Source organism: Pelodiscus sinensis, chromosome 31, assembly GCF_052426305.1.
Source record: "Pelodiscus sinensis isolate ZL-2025 chromosome 31, ASM5242630v1, whole genome shotgun sequence".
Classification (NCBI taxonomy): Eukaryota; Metazoa; Chordata; order Testudines; family Trionychidae; genus Pelodiscus; species Pelodiscus sinensis.
The window spans coordinates 13953321-13966396 of NC_143082.1; the positions used below are offsets into that span (position 1 = coordinate 13953321).

Genomic DNA, 13076 nt, shown 5'->3' on the forward strand with positions numbered 1-13076 from the left:
TGCGATGCGGCTGTAGCGTAGACAAACCCTCAGAGCTGGTGACAGGGCGGTGCTGTATCCCAATGTCAGTAGGATCTGCCAGGGGCTCTGTGCACATGTAGAGGTTACAGGAGATCCCCCCCCATCACTTAGGCTGCACCCCTAGCAGGGGTTCCACCCCTGTGGCCGAGGCCTGGCCCCCTTGCCTTATGCCCCTCCCCATGGCTTTCTCCATCAGCGTCCCCTCTCCATCACCTCCCACTGAGGATGGGCCCCATAAACCCCCAGGCTGTGTCTACACTGGGCCACTTATTCCGGAAAATCAGCCGATTTTCCGGAATGAGCTGTCTACACTGGCCCTTGAATTTCCGGAAAAGCAACGACGCTCTACTGTACAAAATCAGCCGCTATTCCGGAAAAACTATTCTGCTCCCGCTCGGGCATAAGTCCTTATTCCGGAACCCTGTTCCGGAAAAGGGCCAGTGTAGACAGCCTAGTAGTCTTTTCCGGAAAAAAGCCCCGATCGCAAAAATGACGCTCGGGGCTCTTTTCCGGAAAAGCGCGTCTACATTGGCCACAGATGCTTTTCCGGAAAAAGAGCCTGCCAATGTAGACGCTCCTTTTCCAGAAATACTTATAACGAAAACTATTCTGTTTTAAGCATTTCCGGAAATTCATGCCAGTGTAGACACAGCCTACCATTGTGTGGGTCAGCCCCCCTGGGTGGCCCTATGCATCTTGGCCCCACCTGGCCCCACCCCTGTGCCTGCCACATGGCCTAGGTCCGACTGAAGCCCTGTGGATCATGTGACTCCAGTTTAACCAATCAGCTTGGCTCCCAAAGTTGGTTACAATTTATCTTCCTTCCCTCTTGCAATGCTGCCATCTCTGGGCTGCTCTTGCCCTTTAAGAGCCGGGCGTGACGTCATCATCCAGGCGGCCCTCGCCTTCCTGATTGGCTCGGGCGAGTGCTGACTCGGACCAATCCGTCCTCGCCAGATGCCAGCCCCGTCCCAGCCCCACGCCGGCCTCGCTTCCGAGGGCCCTTCCCCGGAGACTGACCAATGAGGAGCTAGCTCAGAGGATTGGCACAGGCGCGGCCCAATGGCGGAGCTGGCTGCGGCGGGCAGGGCGGGCCCGCGCGAGGCGGCAGGCAGGAGGGCGGAAGCGCGGTACGGGAGCGCGGGGAAGATGGCGGAGGCGCGGCCGGGGCTGCTCCTGCTGCTGGCGCTGCTGGCGCCGGGGCGGCCGCTGCCCGGAGCCGCCGGGAGCCTCAACCTGCAGGAGCTCAGCGAGCTCAAGTACGGGATCGAGATCGCCGCCGAGCCGGTGCTGGCCGGGCAGGTGCGTGGGGGGGGGCGCGTCGGGGGGGGCAGGTGCGTGGGGGGCAGGTGCGTGGGGGGGGCCCGGCAGGTGCGTGGGGGGGGCACGTCGGGGGGGGCAGGTGCGTGGGGGGGGGGCCGGGCAGGTGCGTGGGGGGGGCGTCGGGGGGGGGGAGGTGCGTGGGGGGGGGCCGGGCAGGTGCGTGGGGGGGGCATGTCGGGGGGGGGCCGGGCAGGTGCGTGGGGGGCAGGTGGGTGGGGGAGGGGCCTGGCAGGTGCGTGGGGGGGCCCGTCGGGGGGGCCTGGAAGGTGTGTGGGGGGCAGGTGCGTGGGGGAGGGGCCTGGCAGGTGCGTGGGGGGCAGGTGCGTGGGGGGCGCATTGGGGGGGCAAGTATGTGCAGGTCGGTCTGGGAGGTGCATGTTGGGGGGTAAGTGAGGGGGCGGGGGGCAGAGGTCCCAGAGTGGGAGGTGAGAGGTCTGGCCAGGGGGGGTGCTGGAGGGGAGGGGCCCCACAGGTATGTGTAGGGACTGAACCGGCACGGGGGCAGTTAGCTGGGGAAAGTGGGGGCAGGGCCAGCTTTTCTGTGGGGGTTGGTCTGGGGCAGAGGGCACGAGCGGATGGGGGGCCTAGGAGCTGGCATTGGTTGGCAGGGTCCGGGTAAGACTGGAGTGAGAGGGGGACTGGGGTAGGTAGGTGCCAGGGTCCAAGCCCATGTGGAAACTCCCCTTCAGCCCATCTCCCCCATCCTGGGGCCACGTCCGACCTGGTGCCTGTGCAGACACACCCCCTTTACTGTGCTCCCAACAACCGACCCCTTCCTGGCACAGGCCGGGGCACCGGACTCAACAGCAGCCTGGCCACTGCCCCGGCGGCCCCCGTGTTTACTTCTCCGGCCGAGTCAGGCGGCTGCGCTTGGGACTTCCACCATCCGAGGCCTCCCTTTCGCACGTGCCAACGGGGAGCTGGCGCAGAGCGGCCGAGGTGCGGCGTAACGCTGCTGCTCGGCCGTGCGCTTTGAAACAGCGACTTCTGGCGCAGCTGTGTGCACCTTGTTCTGCTTTCTGGCTGCCTGCCTCTCGGGATTAACGCCGCCTGCGGAACGGCAGGGAGGGTGGCCAAAATCTGCTGTAACCGCAGTCGCTTTCTAGCACCTGATTCTTCTCCCTGATTCTGGCCTGGGGGAGGCTTAGCTAAAAGCAGAAGTTTGGGAAGTTGGCTTGTGTTTGCATCCGGAGAGCGCCTGCCAGCTGCTGCCCGACATGCCGGCTCGGGCACTTTGTGCTTTGTAAAGGCGAGAGCCTGCTCTTGTGCACGTTCAGCATCACGGTGTAAATTCGGAGAGGGGTCCTGCGGCCCTGGGCAAGTCGTTTAGGCCTCATCTAAACAAGCAGGTTGTGCAGCGGTTTGGCTAAATGAGACCGGTATTAAGGAAGTGTTACCCATCCCCCCCAGCGTGGACACTGTCTTCTGACAGTGGCCAAGAGGGAGCAAACAGAACAGGGAATCATCAAGTGATCCCTCCTCTGTCGCCCAGTTCCAGCCTCTGACAAACAGCGGCTCTTTTTGGAACCCTGTTAAAGTCCTGGCTTTCACAACATCCTCTGGCAGGGAGTTCCACAGATCGACTGTGGGCTACATGAAGAAAAACGTCCTTTGGTTTGTTTAAAACCTACGACCTATTCATTTCATTTGGTGACCCCCTCGTTCTGATGTTAAAAGCCAGTTTGGCGCTCTGCCCCCTAGGCGATGCTGCCTCTCAGCCCTAGAGTTGCCGTATCGCCGAGCCAAGGTCACGAAGCCGGCGCCAGCTCCCTCGCGGCTTGCTCTGGTCTAGCTTGCGTCCCTGAAGAGCGGGTGGAAGCCACTCTGCCGTAAGTGGCTCAGAAACTGAGACGGCTGCCCCCCCATGGGGATGCACTGGTTTCCATGGGATCTGGGCACAGCTGCCGTGAAAGCCATTCCCGCTGGTGCCTGGGCGAATTGTGGAGCAGAGCCGGTTTCCAGCCGGGGTTGAGCAGGATTTGGGTTTTGACGAGTATCTCTCTTCCGATTGGCGTGGGGTGAGCAGCAGACTTGGCTTCCAATCCCAGCCCTGCCAATGCCTCGGCGGCCTTGGTCATGTCACCTCACTGTGCCTTAGTTCCCTAGCTGCGTGATGCCGGACGCCTGGTATGGCAGGAACAGGAGGAAGCCAGAGCATCTAGCCGCCAGGCTGGCACCTTCCTGCTCCCTCAGGCCTCTTGGCCCTGTTCTCCTTCGCTGACGCCCCACCTCCGCCCCCTAGAGCCAGCCGGAGGACGTGGTGGTCGTGGCGTCCAAGTACAAGCAGAAGTACGAGTGCCGCCTGCCGACCGCCGCCCTGAGGATCCACCTGGACGCGGAGGAGCAGCCACAGAGTTACCAAGGCCTGGGCATCTCGGATCTGCTGCGGCCCATGGAGGCTGCGCCCTGCCTCGTGAAGGTGACTCCGAGGGATGCTGTGTGCTTGGGGGGGGAGGTGTCTGCAGGCCTGTTGGCCCCCCTGGAAGCGGGCTGGCTCCTGGGGAGGAAGGGGGTAGACAGGATTCCTTCGGGGGGCCCTGGGGAGCTTGCAGCACCTGCTCCCGGCCTCCGGCGGCCTGGCCGTCAGCAGGAAAGCTGTCAGTTGTGAGGTTCGGGCGGACGGAGGAAAGGCCCCCGTCTTTGCCGGCCCTCGAGGGGCACCCAGCAGCCCCGGCAGCGTGGATCTAAGGGGGCTGGGCTGGGGCCATGGCCAGTGGGGTTCTGGGGGGCGGGGCAGCTCCTGGGCTTTGTGGAATTGACGCGCCGGCTCCTGCCTCCTTCCCAGACCAAGGACTGGTGGACGTACGAGTTCTGCTACGGGAAGCACATCCAGCAGTACCACGTGGAAGGTAACGCTCGCTGTGCTGGGCCCTGCTGGGGGGCAGCGTGGGGGGGGGGTGAGTGGGTCCCCCCGCCCCCGGGACACCCTCGGCCGAGAATGCGGCCGGCCCCTGCCTCTGGCGCCTGGTCTGCGCCCGTGGGGCTGCTCGGCTGGCAGATGGGGGAGGCTGCCAATGTAAACACTTGGCAGAGCAAAGAAGCCACTTGGGCGCCGGGGGTGGCAGCACCCAGGCCGATGGGGACGTATGACGGGCACGGGGGCCATCGTCTCTCTGCTGGGGTCATGTTCGCTAGTGCCCCCGTGGCCTCCTGTGTCAACTCCCCCAGCTCCCTGGGGCTGCCCCGCCAGCTGGGGGGGTCACTGCATGATCTGCGCGGGCCCCTCTCCCTGGCATCCGCAGTGGCAGCTGAGTGCCAGGGAGCACGGGGGCTGGGGGCAGGGATACTCAGTGTTAGATCTTGGTAGCAAAAGGGGCTCCCCCCACCCCTGACGGGCCCAGCCCTTCCCCTGAACCTGATCTGGGTGGGGTGTTGACCTGGCTCTTGTCCTTGCACTGAGGCAGGGCGATCTGGTGCCCCTCCCCCCCCCGAAGTCTGGGGCTAGCCTGGACTTGGGCCTCTGGCCTGCCCCAGCTGTCCCGCGGCACCGGGGGCCAACAGCACATGGAACACCCGGTCCTGCCCGCCCTCCCTCCCTGGGTGTCTCTCCCCGGGGCCTGGCCGTCCTGGAGCTCTAACGGGGGTGGCTGGGGTCTCTTTGCTTCCCAGAGTCGGAGATTAAAGGGGACGTCCTGTACCTGGGCTACTATCAGTCAGCGTTCGACTGGGACAACGAGACGGCCAAGGTTGGTGCGCCGGGGTGGGAGTCCAGAGCTGGCTCAGCGAATGGGGGAGCAGTCTGGCTGGAAGTCCCCACCAATGCCCCCCCCCTCCCCGGAAGCGGCCCCGTTGGGCAGGGCAGGGCACTGACTGGCTGTGGCAGATTGGCTGCCTCAGTTTCCCCACCTGTCAAATGGGGCTCCTGCCTCCCAGGATGCCGAGCGGGACGGGGGGGCTTTGAGACAGGCCTGGGAAGTGGGGGCTCGAACGGCTCTCACCCCGCCCGCCCTTTGCAGGCCTCGAAGCAGCACCGGCTCAAACGCTACCACAGCCAGACCTACGGCAACGGCTCCAGGTGCGACCTGAGCGGGCAGCCCCGAGAAGCCGAGGTCAGGGTAAGCGGGCGGGGGAGGGGCAGGCGGGGGGTGGGGGCAGGTGCCTTGCAGTGCCGGGGGGAGGCGCCGTGTGCCTGACCCCTGCCCCCTCCCCCCTTGGCGGCAGTTCCTGTGCGAGGAGGGCTCCGGGGACTACATCGCCCGCGTGGATGAGCCGCAGTCCTGCTCCTACGTCCTGACCGTGCACACCACCCGCATCTGCCACCACCCCTTCCTGCGCCCGCCCTCCACGGCCACGCCCCAGGCCATCCGCTGCCACCCGGCCCTCAGCCCGGCCCAGTACGTCGACTACGTCCAAGCCCAAGTGTGTGAGTGTCGGGGGGCGGGGGACGACTCGGGTCGAAATCAAGGCTTGTTCCAGCCACCAGAGCCCAACCTGCTGTAGAGCGGGTCCTGGGGGGCCGCCCCGCCACCCTGGGGTGGGCGGGGTCTGGGGGGGCCGCCCGCCTCTCTGGGGTGGGCGGGGTCTGGGGGGGGCCGCCCGCCTCTCTGGGGTGGGCGGGGTCTGGGGGGGCCGCCCCGCCTCTCTGGGGTGGGCGGGGTCTGGGGGGGGCCGCCCGCCTCTCTGGGGTGGGCGGGGTCTGGGGGGGCCGCCCCGCCTCTCTGGGGTGGGCGGGTTCTTGGCTTGCCTTCCCTGACCTCTCTGGGGTGGGTGGTTCTGGGGTGTTGCCCCGCCTTTCTGGGGCGAGCAGATTCTGGGGGGCTGCACCCCCCTCGCCTTTCTGAGGGGCTGCACCCCCCCGCCTCTCTGGGGTGGGTGGGGTCTGGGGGGGGCCGCCCCGCCTCTCTGGGGTGGGCGGGGTCTGGGGGGGGGCCGCCCCGCCTCTCTGGGGTGGGTGGGTTCTTGGGTTGCCTTCCCTGACCTCTTTGGGGTGTGTGGTTCTGGGGTGTTGCCCCGCCTTTCTGGGGCGAGCAGATTCTGGGGGGCTGCACCCCCCTGCCTCTCTGGGGTGGGTGGGGTCTGGGGGGACCGCCCCACCTCTCTGGGCTGAGTGGGTTCTTGGGTTGCCTTGCCTGACCTCTCCGGGGTGGGCGGGTTCTGGGTGCCGCCCCGTTGGGGTGGGCGGGTTGTGCCTCAAATCTCTGCTGCCCCCCGCAGTTGACACCAAGCGCAAGGTGGACGAGATCTCCGAGGAGCTGAAGACCCTGGACACGAGGCTGTGGACCGAGCGAGGCCCCAGCCCTGCCGCCCAGCACCCGGAAGGCCTGGAGCCCGCCCAGCCCGTCCATGGGGAGCAGGAGCCGGAGGGCACCGGTATGGCCACCTCATGGTGCTTCCGCTCCCGCTGGGGCAGCCCTCCCCTCTGTCCGGGTGCGGGGCCCGGGGCTGAGATCGGCCGTGTCCTCGGGGCGGGGGCCTGGGGCTGAGATCGGCCGTGTCCTCGGGGCGGGGGCCGGGGGCCTGGGGCACCGTGGGGCTGCACCGTGCCGGGGTGGGGCCGGGGGCCGGGTCGTGCGCCCATTGAGCCCGGCTGCAGAGGGCGCCCGGCTGGCAGCTTGGCCTGGGGGGCTGGGCTCTCCCGTCGCTCCCCCAGGACGTGGGCGGTGACGTTTTCTGCTTCCTTGGTCCAGCCGCTCCCCGCGACCCCCGGCCTGGCCCGGCGGAGGACGCCGACTTTGGAGACGGCCCATTTGGAGCAGGCAGGCAAGCGGGCGACCTGCCGGACCACAGCAAGGTACCCGCCTGGGCCTCCCTCCTGGCTTTGCCGGCGCTGAACCGGGACGCTGGCCACGCCGGGCCTGCCCCTCTGGGCTCCGGCTGGGGGGGCGTCGGGGCAGCTCCCGCAGAGCCCCCCCAGCTCTGCAGTGACCGTGGGCTGCCACTGCGTGGCGCTGCTGAGCCGCACAGGGCTCCGCTCCCTTCCTCCCGGCTCCGTGCGCCCCACAGGGCTTGGCCGGCCGGGGGGCAGCCGCTCGCCCAGGTGCGTGGCCTTTCAGGGCCAGCTGGGGCTTTGCGAGTGGCCGTGCGGGTGCAGCTCCCGGCGCCGGGGCGGAGGCACTTCAGGGCTGGCCAGTTTCTCCCCCTGCCCTGCTCCTGGGGAGCCGCCGCTGGGTTCCCCCTGGTCGCTCTGACTCCCGGGTCGTCTCCGGCAGGAGGACGAGGCTGCTGACCAGATGCCCGATGACCCCCAGGCAGGTGAGTGTCCAGTCGAACTCTGGGACAAACCTCTCTGGGCCCTACTTCGGGGGGGGGGGGGGTATGCGAGTCCCAGCTAGGATATTCTGTCCCACCCCGGGGCTATTCTGGGGAAGGGGTGTCCCCCCTTAGCCATGGGGCCCACAGCCGTTCCTGGGCGAGCTTTCCCCCAGCTAGTTCAGACATCACCCCCCAGGGGCGCAGTGTCCACGGGCCCTTACACCCCCCCCCTCGCAAAGGCATGGGGGTTGCAGCCTGTGCAATTGGGGTGCACATTGGGCAAGAACAAGCCAAAGGCACCGAGCGTTCCGGCGACTTGCCATCCTCCTCGGCTGCAGAGCTGGAAGCCAAGGCCACGGAGGCACCGGTCTCTGTCATGGCCCTGGGCAAACACCCCGGCCATCTCGTCCTGCTCTGCCGGGAGCCGGCCTGTCGGCGCCAAGTGATCAGCCGGCCCGGGGCAGCCCTGCGCCTGTAGCGGGGCGCTGATCTGTGGTGCCCGTTGCTGACGGGGGCACATTATCGGGCAGAGCGCGCCCAGGCCATGGGGGGTCAGTCTGCCTGGTTCTCCGTCTCGGAACACGCCCCTCCCGGCTCCCTCCCGCCTCAGATATTCCTGTTTCTCCGGCCTCCTTCAGATTTCCAGCAAAAAATCCACTTCAAAGTGATCCGGAGCCCGGGGGACTTGGTGCAGTTCATCGAGGCACTGAAGGAAAGCACCAGGAAGGTATGTGGGGCTGGCGCTGCTCCCCCCCCTCCCCCCCGCTGCTCCTCGCCCTCCTGGCGCCCAGCCTTGCTCCGTGCCTCAGTTTCCCCACCCGGGACGCTAACCCTCTCTGACTGCCCAGGCCAGCACTGAGAGCTTCCTGCTGGTTGGCCACTGTCGGAGGCAGGATCCGGGGCTAGATGGGCCTGGGGTCGGCCCTCGTCCAACGCGCTGAGGGCGGGGCGTGTCTAGAACCCTCCCCCCAGCTGCTGCCCATCCCCCAGGGGAAGGAGAAGGAGAGCGAGGCGGAGCAGAACCAGGAGGCCCTGAGGGCTGAGGCGGGGGTGCCGGCCCCTGGGAGCGAGCGGCCAGAGGGGGAGGACGAAGAGGAGCTACTGGGGCCGTTGGAGGAGGAGGAGCTGGAGGACATGCTGCTGCCCGGCGGGGAGGTGGCCTCGCTGAAGGAGGAGGTGCAAACGGAAATGCAGCAGGAGTTCGACCACATCATGGATGAGGTGAGGCTGGGCCCGGCGCCAGGCCGCCCTCTCTGCCCTCGCCCGGGGCACAGCTGGGCCCTGATCGCTGGGCACCAGCCAGTCGGAATGGCTGCTATGGGGTGGGCAGCACCCCTGGCATCGGAAGTGTTCCCGCCCCGGGGGCGTGTGGCTATTCCTGCCTGAGCCGGGCGCCCTGCCCCGTCGCTGGGTCCTCTGCCTGGATCTGCGAGAGCCCAGGGCTCCGGTGGGGTGGCAGTTCTGCCTGGAGCCACCAGGGGGCGATGGCGCCCTCCTGTGAACAGGGGCTGCACCCTCGTGGTGTTCCCTGGCGTCCGTGCCCCGGGGCAGAGGGCACGGGGGCCCCGCTGTGGGGGCTCGGCTGGCCGCCGGGGGGTCCCATGCGCCGCGGCCTCTCGCCGTAACCGCTGCCGCTCCCAGGTGGAGGAGGAGCTGGAGACCGAGGGCCTGAAGGGCGACTTTGACCGGAGCCAGGCCTCCAAGTCGCTGGCCTCCACCCTCAACAAGCTGATGGACAAGCTGGATGGCGGCAAAGCGGCCGAGAAGGAGAAGGAGGAAGAGGAGGGGGAGGGAGACCCAGCTAAGGGCAGCGCCAGCCACTCGGCCAAGCAAGCAGCTGGTACGTTCCCGGATGGGTCTTTGAGTCCCCCCGCAGCCTAGAGCCACCCCCAGGCTGCTCCAGCCGGTCGTCCAGGGCGAGCCATGGCTCCCACCAAAGGTGTCCTGTCTGGAAATCCGGCCCGGTCTGGGGAGCCCCCAGCCGAGCTTTGGCCCCGTCACCACCCCCGCGTTCCCTTCCGCCCCAGACGCCGGCGCGGACGGGCGCGTGCAGGTGCGGGTGACGCGGATCAAGCCGGGCAGCCCCCTGCAGAAGGAGCTGAGGGTCCGGGAGATGGGCAGGGACAACCCGCAGCTTCAGCACATCGAGAACGTGGTGAAGGACCTGCTGGAGAGAGAGGGCCTGAGGGCGGAAGGTAACGCCGGCCGGAGGGCCAGGGCACCGCTGGGGATCGGAGCTCCCTGGGCAGCCCCCAGGCCCTGTCGCTCATGAGCCGCCTGCGGGGGGCGGATGGGAAATCAACCGGGGCTGCCCCGTGGGCTGGTGTCCCAAATCCGCTGCTGCTGGCCCCTGGGAGTCTGACATAGGCCGATGGGGGCCCTGATCCCTCCCGACTTCCGACAGTCACCTCTACTAGCAGTGCCTAAATCCGGCTTTCCCAGCCAGGCCCTGCCCCACCCTCAGCTCCTGGGGGGAGCCCCAGAGTCAGGCTTCGGGGTGGCAGGCTGGGGGGCTGGTTTCCCACCTCCTTTGTGGGCATGAGCCTGGGGGGCGATTGCCTATGCCCCCTCCAGCGGACTGCCCGGGTCTGGCCTCGCTGGGACGTGCTGGGGCCAGGCCTGGAGCCTGCTCTAAGGCTCATGTTCCCTGGGCTCTGCCTGGCAGGTAAAATCGAGATCAAAATCGTGACGACGGGGGGCTTTGGGGACGAGGACGATACCCACTGGCTGTCGGACGAGGACACCAAGAACCTCAAGGACATCTTCTTCAATATCCTGGTGAAAGCACGTCTCATGCCGCTGGGGGCGGGGCCTTTGCGACCGGGGGGCGGGGTCTTTGCTTGCTTTTTCCATGCAAGCGGGCCGCCGCCGTGCCTGGACGAATCCCCACGCAAGGCAGATCGGGTGGGGGAAACTGAGTCACAGAAGGGCAGTGACTTTCCCCAGGCCAGTGAGACGGCAGCAGAGCTGGGGGGTGGAAGCCAGGTGTCCCGCCGAGGCCATGTTGGAGACTGAACGGCATCCCTGCCTCACCAGAGCTAGAAGCCCCCTGGAATTGCAGCCACCTCTGGGGAGGCGGGATGAGCTGGCTTCCGCAGCTGTCAGGGACCAAACCGGAGCAGATGAGGTCCCCTCTGTCCCCAAAGCCTGGACCCCTAAGACGCTGTGGCCCTTCTGGGGGGGTTGAAGGGCCGAGTCTCCCAGCTCTAGGTTCCAGGCAGCTTCTCCAGAGCAGGGCGGGAGGCTACCGGGGCCAAGTTCAGCTGATGCCCCCCTTTCCCGGCTGCAAGGGGGGGGCGCTGCTGTGGGGGTCTCGACCCAGCCCCTCCATTGGCCCCTGCTCTCTGCCTCTCCAGATCCAGGGCACAGAGGAAGTCCACAAGGAGCGGCGGCGGCAGCAGGAGCTGGAGGACAACTATCGCTTTGTGTGGGGGCAGCGGCAGGAGGAGGCGCAAGCGGACGGCGGCACCGACTCGGAGGAGCTGGATTTCTGAGCAGGCGTGGGGCCCTGCCCCCCCGCCCCTCCCCTGCCCTGCCCTGTCCCACTGACTCCACTAGGCCACGGAGCCAGGGACAAAAATCAGGCCGGGGGGAGGGAAAGAAGCAAAGCCCCAAATCTCAGGACTGCCCCTTGAAACGCGGGTCAGCTGGACACCCTAGTGACTAGTGACCCCGGAGCCGTGGCTCCTAGCTGGGCCACATCAGCACTTGTGTGCCTCCCAGGTCTGTCCCCGCAGCACAGCAGGGGCCTGTCTCGGATGGCTCCGGCAGGGACCGGCTGCTTTCCAGACTAAGGGCAGGAGCATCCTCTTGGGTCCCTGCAAGAAAGGGAGGGCGGGTGAGGGCAGCACCAGCAGTGGGCGACCCTCTAGCAGGCTCCGTGCACCCATAGGAACAAGGTCGCCTGCCCCCAGAATTGCCCAGGAGCTGGGCGGCCGGGGGCCGTGCCCGGAGAGCCAGGCTGGCCTGGGCTGGATGCAGAGCATCGGCAGGGTGGGAATCGGGCTTGGCTGCCCTGGGCGTGTGGATCTCCCCCGGGGGGCTGCAGGGCCTGGGGGGCAGGTAGGAAGGCTCCTCAGGGCTGCTGCTGCTGCTGCTGGTGGGTTTTGGTCTGGAACAGGGGGCGGAGCCTGGAGCCTGGCTAGCTCCCCCCCCCCCACTGAACCCTCCCGGCCCCACAGCTGCCATGCTGCAGTGCTTGCCCACTTCAGTAAGGCCCCCCAGGTCCCCAGGGTCAGTGCTAAATGGGGGCAGGGGGTGGGGCTCAGGGGTGTTCATTTGCATAAGCTATTACCTAACATGCTCTTCCTGCCCTGCCTGCGGGGGGGCATGGCCGGGGGGGCACCAAGTTCATTCCTGGCGCTCCCTGCCTGTTTCTGCGTTCGGCGGCCCCCTCCATCCCAGGGCTGCCCTGCTCTGACTTTGCGAAGCTGCCGGTCCTGGCAGGGGGTGCCCGGTGCGATCGCTGCTGGGGAGGAGCGGAGGGTGGGCGAGGCCTCCCCCGTGCCCTCTTGCGGTGGCAGCATCTGAGCCTGGCGCCTCTTGGCGCCTGCCGAACAGCCCGCGTTCCTCGCACGGGCGGGACAAGCTACGTGTGTGTGTGTGGGGGGGGGGGGGGCGGTTTTGTGCGGCATGCGGAGCCGGGCGGGGGGGCGGGTTCCCTGCCGAGCCGCCCAGGCCCTGCCGCTGGGCCTTGCGAAGGACACACTGGTCCTCCCAGGCCGCGTGAAGTCTTGGCAAACCAGCCGCAATCCAGTTTGTACCAATAAACAGGCTCCCCCAGGCCGCGTCCCGGCTCTGATTCACGGCGGGGGGCTGCGAGCTGGGCGGTGCCCGGTGCTCCTGGGCAGGCAGGCCGTGCGCCCTCTGCGTTTCCCCCTGCGGCGGGCCGGCCCCTTGGTAGCAGCCCTGCTTTACTTCCCCCCCCCCCCCATTGGACCTCCCCAGGGGCAGTTACACCAGGACTCTCCACCCTAATTCACACGGGGCCCCCGGTTCCCCACCTCTGCCGGCGGCTGGTGCTGAGACTGGCCGAAGGGCTGCGCCCCAGCAAGCTCCGAGGGGCTGCGTTACCCTCCTGCTGCCGGGCTGCCCTGCTCCGGGCCGTGGCACGATCCCCCTGCCCCCTCCTGAGGCTGGCGGGCTGGGCCCCAGCCCCGTCTCATCGCTGTCCTTCCCAAGCCAGCCCTGGGCTGGAGTCCCGCCGGCTCCTCTTGCGCCCGACCCGGCCTGGTCTCCGCTGTGGGCCATGGTGGCTGCAGAGCCCTGCCTGGCAGCTCCACGCTGCCTCTGCCTGCAGCAGCATCCTCAGCAGGGCCCGTTGCTGGAGGGCCCTGCCACCCCTAAGTGGAGTCACCCCCCCCCCCAGGGCTGTGAGCCATGCTACAGCCTGGCACCTGCCGGCAACACCTTGGCAAGCCGATGGCGGGGTGCGAGGAATCGCGTGCAGGGCTGGGTCCCTGCCTTAGGGACCTGGAGCCAGCAGAGGTGGGGGGGGAGCCAGGCCAGCCCCCACCTACCACCCCGAGAGGGAACGGTGA

At 67.7% G+C, this 13076-nt stretch overlaps 1 protein-coding gene across 6 annotated transcripts; it reads left to right on the forward strand.

Annotated features, from left to right (window-relative positions):
• The first annotated feature begins 1136 nt into the window (after nt 1-1136).
• On the forward strand, nt 1137-12319 carry OS9 (OS9 endoplasmic reticulum lectin). 6 transcript variants are annotated; one of them, XM_089774773.1, is made up of 15 exons: nt 1137-1323; nt 3587-3763; nt 4130-4193; nt 4954-5030; nt 5301-5399; nt 5506-5707; nt 6499-6654; nt 6972-7075; nt 7494-7536; nt 8175-8263; nt 8527-8757; nt 9178-9376; nt 9564-9731; nt 10202-10320; nt 10893-12319. In XM_089774773.1, the coding sequence occupies exons 1-15, from the start codon at nt 1171-1173 to the stop codon at nt 11028-11030; spliced, it is 2019 nt and encodes a 672-aa protein (XP_089630899.1). In that variant the 5' UTR covers nt 1137-1170; the 3' UTR covers nt 11031-12319. The 6 variants fall into 6 exon arrangements, with proteins under 6 accessions (XP_089630899.1, XP_089630898.1, XP_089630901.1 ...); XM_089774772.1 differs by having other exon boundaries at nt 6972-7074; nt 7490-7536; XM_075901738.2 differs by having other exon boundaries at nt 1138-1323; nt 10202-10314.
• Nucleotides 12320-13076: the final 757 nt, after the last annotated feature.